The sequence below is a fragment of the Pseudophryne corroboree genome, chromosome 6 (assembly GCF_028390025.1).
Source record: "Pseudophryne corroboree isolate aPseCor3 chromosome 6, aPseCor3.hap2, whole genome shotgun sequence".
Taxonomy (NCBI): domain Eukaryota; kingdom Metazoa; phylum Chordata; class Amphibia; order Anura; family Myobatrachidae; genus Pseudophryne; species Pseudophryne corroboree.
In genome coordinates, this window is record NC_086449.1 from 416994511 (window position 1) to 417003806 (window position 9296).

Consider the following 9296-nt stretch of genomic DNA (forward strand, 5'->3'; position numbering starts at 1 on the left):
ATAATCCCGTGAATCCCGGGATTGGCTGCTCCAATCCCGGGATTCAAATCCCGGCATTTTTGGGCCCAAATCCCGGGATCCCGCCGATCCTGATCCCGGGATTGGCCTCCCTAGCTGTAACTAAATGAACCTAGATTATTATCTGTTATCTTTCCTGTACTCCTTCTGCTTTGTGCCTATGGTGATTGACCTTATCTCCCATGTCTTAGTTACTGTCCTGGTTAGATCATTTAAACTTATGTGTGTACTATAAATAACTTCATAAACTTTGCAGCAAACAAAATGTTATGTTTTGGGTGGTGTTCTTCTTTAATTCTTTTTAGAATTTTTTTTATTTAGTCCCAAGTTGAATTTGCTGTGCAGAATCAACGGGTTAATCATTGGAAATAGAGACATATTAATGCCTCTCCTTCACAAATCCTGTATAGGTTTGCATTTAGCTTTCTATCATAGACACAGATGTATGCAGACATAAGTCACTTCTTTTTTATGGCTGAAGCCTTGCCCACTGTAATAGTATTGGCTAGTTGCTTATTTCTGACTACTGTACCTACCTCTAGAAATGTGAAATGAGGGACAATAAACTGGTCCTCAGCCTAGAGCTACATGCTCTAGCCAGTACCCCTGTAATGGTGGGTCAGAAGTTTGTTCCTATCTTCCTCGTGGTGGCCAGTAAGAATAATAGAAGATAACCCCATAAAAGTCTGGAAAGACTAGCAAAGAAAATGTTATAGATGGTAAGTTTCATTATGTGAGTTTGGGTGCAGGTTGTCTCAAGAAATGACCTTGGCTTGGTAAATAGAGGCGGTAAGTTCACTTTAAATGAATGCATTATAACCAGTATCATGCAATATAGTGTCAGCTCTTTTTACACTGGCTTTGTTATGTTTGTTACAGGTTCACTTTTTTACTGTAACACGGTGGTGATTCATTGTACTTTATGTTACTGAGATTACAATTTGCTGTAATTTGTTTTAATAATTTTGGCACTACAGACGCATTTTAAGCATTCATTAACATGCATTAGTAATCTGTGAGATGTAAATAAACCTGTTTTTTTTTCTTTTCTTGCAGGAGGATGACAGTGATTGCGGTGGTGTCTCTGGGTTGGCTCCTTCGCTGTGGTCCATGATAGGCATTCAGTTTGTCTTGCTTTGGCTTTTATCTGGTAGCAAGCATTGTCAGTTATGACCCTGAAAACCAAAATCTACATTACTAATGTCAACATCCTGCCAAAAGATTTACCTTATATGAGGTCATTTGATTCAGACAATTGAAGAATGGCTGTCTCTATGTTGGAACTCAATAATGTATGAAGGATTCAGAGAGACACCTACAAAGTCTGCATGTTGGAGTGTCAAATTCTCAATGGCAACTTGTGTGAATGCTGCATCATCTATGCCGCCAGAACAGAATCTACAGTAAATGTGCTTTATTGAACAATCTATGATGATCTCTTTGTTGCATCGTCATTGACTTTATGTAAAAGGGCTCCCTTTAATATTGCTTCTGTACAACATGATTTGTAGAATTTATTTTGACTTTTGGTTTGTTGCATTCCCAGCCCTATATGCGTCTATTTGTGTATATCAGATCTATTTTATTATTGTGCACTGTGTTTAGAACAGATCTATTGCTTTTAATATATAAATGTATGTGACAAAATTGAAATGCTCCTGTTTTAGTCAAGTACAAATATATTGGTTAATCTTATAAACAAACAAACAAACAAACAAACAAAAAACTGAAATGCCTTATACTGTATATTGAATGGCTTGATTTGTCAAATTGGAGTAAAAAACACATAAAAAGAAGTACACTGTATGTTCTGGAGGTTTAATGGTCATCAAAGAATATTAAATATATACTGTATATTATTTACATATACATTTAAATGGGTATTTGAGAGTTTGAACTTTGTGACTCTCTTTGGGTGCCGTGTAAACTTTTCAACTATAGTTTTGTACATGTTGTTCTGTATATTGATGCTAACCAAATCCTCTTCAATGATGAGAACCATTCAAGTGAATATGTTTTGTTCTGGAATCTTACCAATGGTATTTAGCATGTTAATGCTGCTGCTATTTTATTTGTTAGGATGAATTTGGGGGCAACAGCCTTATTTCTGAGTGACTTTTGTTGTGTAACAAACGTCAGCATTGCAATGTGATGCTAATCAGCTTACCGTAATACATGATAAACCAAACATCCAGGTGCATTGCAATGAAATCCAGATAAGTGAATTCAAGGTAGTTGAATGTGCTCTATGCTCTAAGGCTGTACTTCCCACTCACCGTAATCAAGGCAGTAAACAGTCCAGATTTTAAGGATAGCCATACTTGAGCACAGATGACTTAATTAGTACTGTGCTCAAGCATGGCTATCACTAGAACCTGGACTGTGAGTGTGTCTCCAGGACCGAGCTTGGGAAACACTGCTCTGAGGGTATCATTGAATAGTGTGCTATCAGAAATATTTATTTATTCTATTTACTTACTGTAATAGTCACAGTTGTAAAAAAAAGTTGTAAAAAAACATTGTGTATGTATGTGGAGGGGAATTTACCAACAGCGATTTGGTCAAATCAACAGTTTTTCGTGATATTTTAGGTAAAGTTGCAAACTGACGGATTTACCAAAATTAAAACATGATTTGCCACAAATGTTCTGCAAACAAATGGTTGAATTTATTAAGTAACAAAAACACAAGCAGCTACTAAACCCCCTAGAAAAATTGGTACTTCTGAATGGCCAGATTGTTTATGTTAATTGGGTCATATTAATTAATGAAAGCGGCTGCCATTATTTTGCATACTTGTGGTGGTACCAACAAGCATGTGCCTCTATCATTAATAAAAGTGATATAGTCCCAATTAGCATGCAAATATGATTGGCCAGAGAGTCCTATTGGAGACGCTATATAAATAAAATAGTATTATTAAGATTATAAAAATAATATTAACCGCTTTATATTTATTTAATATAATTTTGTCCACTTAATACATTAATTTAGTAATTTGCCTCCAATAATAAATGTTTTAAATAATTTTGCCTCCATAAACATATATACTTATTAATTGTTTTCTACCCCTAAAGTCACTAATAATCATTAGTAACTTAATTTATATGTTCATTAGATTCTAGCTGGACAGATAGCTCAAATTGCATGGGCTGACTAAGGGGGACATGTACTAAGCAGTCATAAAAGTGGAGAAGTGAGCCAGTGGAGAAGTTGCCCATGGCAATCAGTCAGCGATTCTATATATGTTTATAGTATGCAAATTGTGAATGTTATGTCAATGCTGATTGGTTGCCATGGTAACTTCTCCACTGGCTCACTTCTCCACTTTTATCACTGCTTAGTACATCTCCCCCATATCCATTTTTTTGCCATGTTACATGAGATTTCAGCCAAATTGCTGCATTTTGCCAGAGGTTTGGGTTTGCAGCTTCTAAGATTCTACATAATAAATTAGGCAGCATAGAGAGTAAAACATGTGGCAATAGGTGGTGGTTACTAGAAAAGAACAGCTTTTGATAAATTCTCCCTTTGGTCTTTATAGGCTTAATATAATAATTGGTTAGCTCTTACAGTAAGAAGCAAAAGAAAGTAAGCTAATAGTTGCTTGTAACCATAACATTTCAAAGTATACCTAGGTCATTCTGAAACTTGTGGGTTATATACTGTTTCCATTTACATCAGTTGGGAAGGCCATTTTATGGAACTGATGTTCTGTAACCTAGGAATAGAGTAGGAGTGTCTAACCTATGGATCGGGACTCAAAACATGGATCACCATTGTCTTGTATTTTTACAAAAGGAATTGAGTGCTATCAATTAATAGCCTACTAACTGTGCAAACACCCAATTACCTGTGCATAAGTGGTTAAAAAGTGCTTAAATAAAATCTGAACTTTGGTTGTAAAGGTTATTCACATACCTAATTTAGGTCTGGAACTATAACTCCTAGGCCTGGTCAACCTGTGGCTCTCCAGCTGTTGTGAAACTATACAGGTTGGCCAGGCCTACCCTAGATCAAGTGCTAAAAAAAGATGGCATACAGTTTATGGTGCATTGAGAAACAATTTGCACATGTTTTCTGTATACCCTCCCAAGTGTTGGTTGTCTCCAAAGTCACCAAAGACCAAAATTCAAAACAAAAGGGATAAACTAATCAAATGACATAGAGATGTAACAATAAACAAGAAAATTTAATCTTAATTCCAATTTAGGGGTCTATTCGGAATTGCCGTCAAATCGGTGAAATGGCACTTTCTGACTTTTTTAGGTCGAATCTGGATTCGACCTATTCAAGTCAAGTGCCATTTTTCTGACTGGTCGGAAAACACGTGGTTCGGCGGATTAGTGGCGGATCCACGTATTTTGTCGAATTTGTGGGCATTTGACAGATTTTTGGCTTGTTTTCGCCAATGGCGATTCGACTTTAAAAAAAGTTGGATCGGCATTGTCGAAAACAGGCTAAACCTGTCGAAAATGCCCACAAATTAAATAGTGCAGTGTCGGACCCATCCAATTGAATACACCCCTAATATAGGAACATTTATTTTATAAATATTAACTATAAAATGCCCAAATATATTATATACATATTTAACATATAGATTTAGAGAAATAATTGAGCAAATTCTACTGTAAATTTAAGATACCTTTTTAACCTCCTCATAATAATTTTATTGTGAAGTGAAACCTAAGATTCTAACCTAAAATTAATAGTTGGGTGGTCTGCTTTTTCATTACAAAATGACTAAACTAAAATCAATGTTAGCTACAGTGAAATAAAATATAAAGGTTTAGAGCTGATAAATGAATATACAGTATTTCAAAAAGAATATGCAGTAAATCTAGTATCAGTAGATGCTGACATTCAGGGTTGGACTGGCCCACAGGGGTACACTGCCTGAGGCCTTACCTCCTCCTTTAGGGATCAGGTTCCAGACTGTTACCTTATACTTTGCAGGACTATCTGCAGGACTATCTTGACTTTCTACAGCGCATTACTGTTATTAATCTGGTAATCTTTCTACAGTATATATATTTATCAATGTGGCTGCTGGCCACACCCATTCTAGAGACTGGTCACACCCTTAAAGATGGGCCCCTACCGCTGCATTTTCTTACTGGGCCCTTCATGCCCCAGTCTGACACTGCTGACATTATATGAACAAAACATTGCTAAAGGAATAATTTAAGAGTTCCTCTGAAAGCCTAGAGACACAATGAAAAAGTGCGTTTTTATAAATTTGCACTATAGACCTAATAAATAGTTAAAATATTTATTAACATTGTTTAAATCTTTATTACAATTTTTAATACAATATTTAGATCGTCTAAGACTAAGTCAAATAGAAGTACAATAAATACAGTATATGTATAGAAAACACAGAATGATTAAAACTGTTTATCCATGCAGTATATACGGCATCAATTATTTTATGATATAGATTAAAACTATATGAGACTCAAACATATACGGTAAAAAAACATGGTCTGACATACAAAATAAAATGGTTGCAGCCAAACAGGATACAGTATTAACATTGCAACAGATGCATAACAATATGTGATACAAGAGCCAAGGAGCAATAATAGGATAGGCTATTAATTTCCAGTGCCATAACAAGGCGGCACTGTGCCCTGTGTCGGTACCGACACCTCTACACACATGATGTCATTACGTCATGCCTAAGGCTGCGGGGCCTCTGACAGTGCCGCTGGCTATGGGGTAGGGCTGCAGATACCGCAGAAGACTCCGGTAAGTAGAGCACTGTTCAATGTTAGCAGTGTTCATCTGTCCTAAGGATGCTGCGGGTGCCTCTGGTATAGGGCTAGTGGCTGCATGGTGGCTTCAAGGTACCATTCATGCAAGTGCCAGGTGCAATGACGATGCCAGCCACACAGCCCTGTGAAGTAGCAATACTTGCACACCCCTATTTACAGGCCTGTTCATTTATATTTTGAAGTGCTACATTCTATTGCTGCTAAGAGTGTTAAGTATATTATTAGATTACTGTATTATTTTGCTTTGCTAAGATCACGGTATAGAATGTCAATGTGAATGGACTATCTGTGTGGGATAGGCATTTAGAAAAAGCAGTTATATAAGAGCAGATCAGTTTGTAATCTATAGGGTTTATTTTACAAAGTGATGGGTTTCAATTGCCTAGCACTTTTGAGCTGGTTTATGCCGATAATTAAAAGGGCAGTGTGTTGATCAGCAAGGGCCAGCTAGCAAAAGCATTGCTCTTTAAAATATTGGCCATACATACGCTCAGAAGTGCCAGGTTTTACAACCTATTGCTTTGTAAATAAACCCCTATAATGATTAGTTAGAATGAAATGGGCTAGAAGGTCATAATCTGCCCGATATATAAACATTTCAAACAGATAAGCGAAGTGTACTGTCTGGACAGACAGACACCTTCACTGCTCAGGATATTATGTTTGACATTTAGATAACAAGACTGACTACTAGCTCTGAATCAGTGACAATACTGTACTGGTAATAAATAATATATGGTGGGATGATACTGAATAAGAATCACATCTCACTGCTTCCACAAATAGTACAATGCCTGATTCTTTTCATTAAAGGATATTCTATCCTTAAAATAAATACTACAGCATAAGGGAAGTATACATCATTATCAGGGCTGGGCTGCATCACACGCCCAGTGTTGGGAGACAGGCAGAAGAAGCTCCCCAGAAACTCCAATTGAGTTAGTGTCTTCTGCCTGTCTTCTAGCCGCCTGTTACATATCTGCCCTGCAGTTTTTGAATGTGTTAGTCTAAATGTTAATTGGTGGTTAGCTCTAGCCATCCACCACGCACACTGATTGGTGGAAGGCTGGAGTTATTCACCAATGTGGGTTCAGAAGACTGCAAGAAGAGTAATTGCTTGAGGAGATGGTATGTAGATTTTTCTTTAAGAAAGGGGATTAGATCTGTGGCATTAGTTTCAAAATGACGGAACAACATAACAGTAATGTCAGTGCTGGCAGCTGTTCACACCAAAATTGAGCAACACTTGAATTGCGCTGTTGGGCGCCATCTAGTGACCGCCAGCACGCATATCACTTGAATTCCCCCCATAGTGGTGAGGAACAGCATTTGCCTTTTATTATATAGGATTAAGGAGATGTTTTTGTGTGTGTCTGTGTTTGTATGGGGGGGAGGGGGGAACAAGTCCAGCGTATTATTTTTAATGAGGAAATTGCGTTTGTGGGAGCGGCAAATCTGGGGCTTGATTTTTCATGAGGAAGAAGGAAGGGGAAGCAAATCTTGGATTGTTTATAATCAGGTGTATGTGGGGGTCATCATGCCCGTATTTCCCACAAGACAACCTAGGCACCTGCATAGGGCCTGACAGGTCTCAGGTGGCCCATGGCCTGGCCCCACTAAATCTGGCCCATCAATGATTCATCTCAAAGGCAGGCTTCTACTTAAATGTTTTACAGAGGCTCAGTAATGGGGCTCAGACAGTATTAACCACTAATACTGACACTGAGCTCCATTACTGTGCCACTGCAAAATATTCCCAGAGGAGCACTGTGCAACCACCGCATGATCACATGACACAGTGAGAAGATCAGTAGCTGATTTTCCTGCAGCCCCCCAGGTACATTTCTGCCACCCCACTCAGTGTCACTGAAGCCAGATGCAGTCTGTGACTGCATTGACTTCAGAGCATATGGCAGTGACTTCCTATTGGTAGTCCTACCTGTCAATCACAGACACCACAAGCAGTCCCGTTGAGAGGTGCTTCCTGGACTGCTAGACTGGGCAGCGATTAGTAGAGAGCTGGGGGTAAATTTACTAAAGCTTCTAAAATAGAGAATTGGTGATGTGTCCCATCGCAACCAATTAGATGCTGTCTATCATTTTCTAAAAGTCAATAGAGAAATGATAGACAGCATATTATTGGTTGCTATGGGTAACATCACCAATTCTCTGTATTAGAAGCTTTAGTACCTTTACCCCTTGGCTTCCTGCAGGAAGTTACTCCCTGCCTTATCATCAGCCATATTTGGCTTCTATAGGCTACAGCCTATGCAGTCCATAGATGCTGGGGTTTTGCACATGTGCAGTCGCACCACCACGTCTGTGCATGCTCTGGTCCCATCACCTGCCAGATCCATTGTGCAGGTGTCGGGACCCAAAGCTGGCTGCCTCTTCTTTGGGTATGGGGGTAGCAGCATTCCCCTACTACAATCTATATAATATGAGTTTCCTTCTATGATTAATTTGTATCAGGAACTATGTTGGTGTAAAATAATGGGCATTTTGCTGCTATATTGCAAGTGGCACCACTACTAGTGAAATGTGAAGCTACACACATCCATTATAATATGATACATTTCACAGTGATAAAATACCAACCAACCAGCTCCTAACTGCCATGTATCAGGCTGTGTTTGAAATATGACAGTTAGGAGCTCATTGGCTGAAATGTTATCACCATGTAATGTATCACTCTCCAAAGCTTGATAAATCTGGGCCATAGTCTGCAAAAAGTGATGTCAACTATGAAATTTAATATAATAACGTAAGGAAAATGTGATATTGGTCACATTAATCATGTAAACAGAACAATTATATAGGTGTGTTACAAAATGTCGACATCAGAATGTCAAAATAGTCTGAACATCGACATTTCAAATGCTGCATGCAGGTTTGACATACAGTATGACGTCTCAACATGCATAAGGATGACATAGTCATACTGCCGACATTTTTCATATAAACATTTGGCATGTCAACATAACATTTTTCAAATGTAGCTCTAACCCTAACCACAGACAACCCTAAACATTATGTCCATCCATTCTCGACACTGTGACTGTTTATATGTTCACTGTTGACATAACATCCATCTCAAAATTCTGAATATCGACATTCAGACCATGTCAACATTCTAAATGTCTACATAATGACTGCATAGCCAATTAGAAATATAAAGTATATATTTATATGTAAATTATATCTATCTATCTATCTATCTATCTATCTATCTATCTATCTATCTATCTATCTATCTATCTATAGAGGGAGAGAAAGATAGAGAGTGAAAGCAGAGTACTTCCACGTCCTGTGATGGGGTATGACACCCCCACACATGGACATCATGATGTCATGGAAGTGAAAGTCCTGTATCACTGAGCTGGTCACTAGGTGCCCTACAATCATTAAGTCATGTGCCAAGCACCTCTAGCAGGCAACCCAGAAGCCTGAACAGGTGTTACTAGGGCATCGACAGTGCTGCTCTCTCTGGCATGCACC

At 38.2% G+C, this 9296-nt stretch overlaps 1 protein-coding gene across 7 annotated transcripts in view; it reads left to right on the forward strand.

Annotated features, from left to right (window-relative positions):
* CACNA2D1 (calcium voltage-gated channel auxiliary subunit alpha2delta 1) overlaps positions 1-8913 on the forward strand; it is a 1227493-nt gene extending 1218580 nt beyond the window's left edge. For all 7 annotated transcript variants that reach the window (XM_063926939.1, XM_063926941.1, XM_063926940.1 and 4 more), the window contains one exon: positions 1075-8913. In XM_063926939.1, coding sequence (XP_063783009.1) covers positions 1075-1191 — 117 coding nt within the window. In that variant the 3' untranslated portion in view covers positions 1192-8913. The remainder of the gene's footprint in view (positions 1-1074) is intronic.
* Positions 8914-9296: the final 383 nt, after the last annotated feature.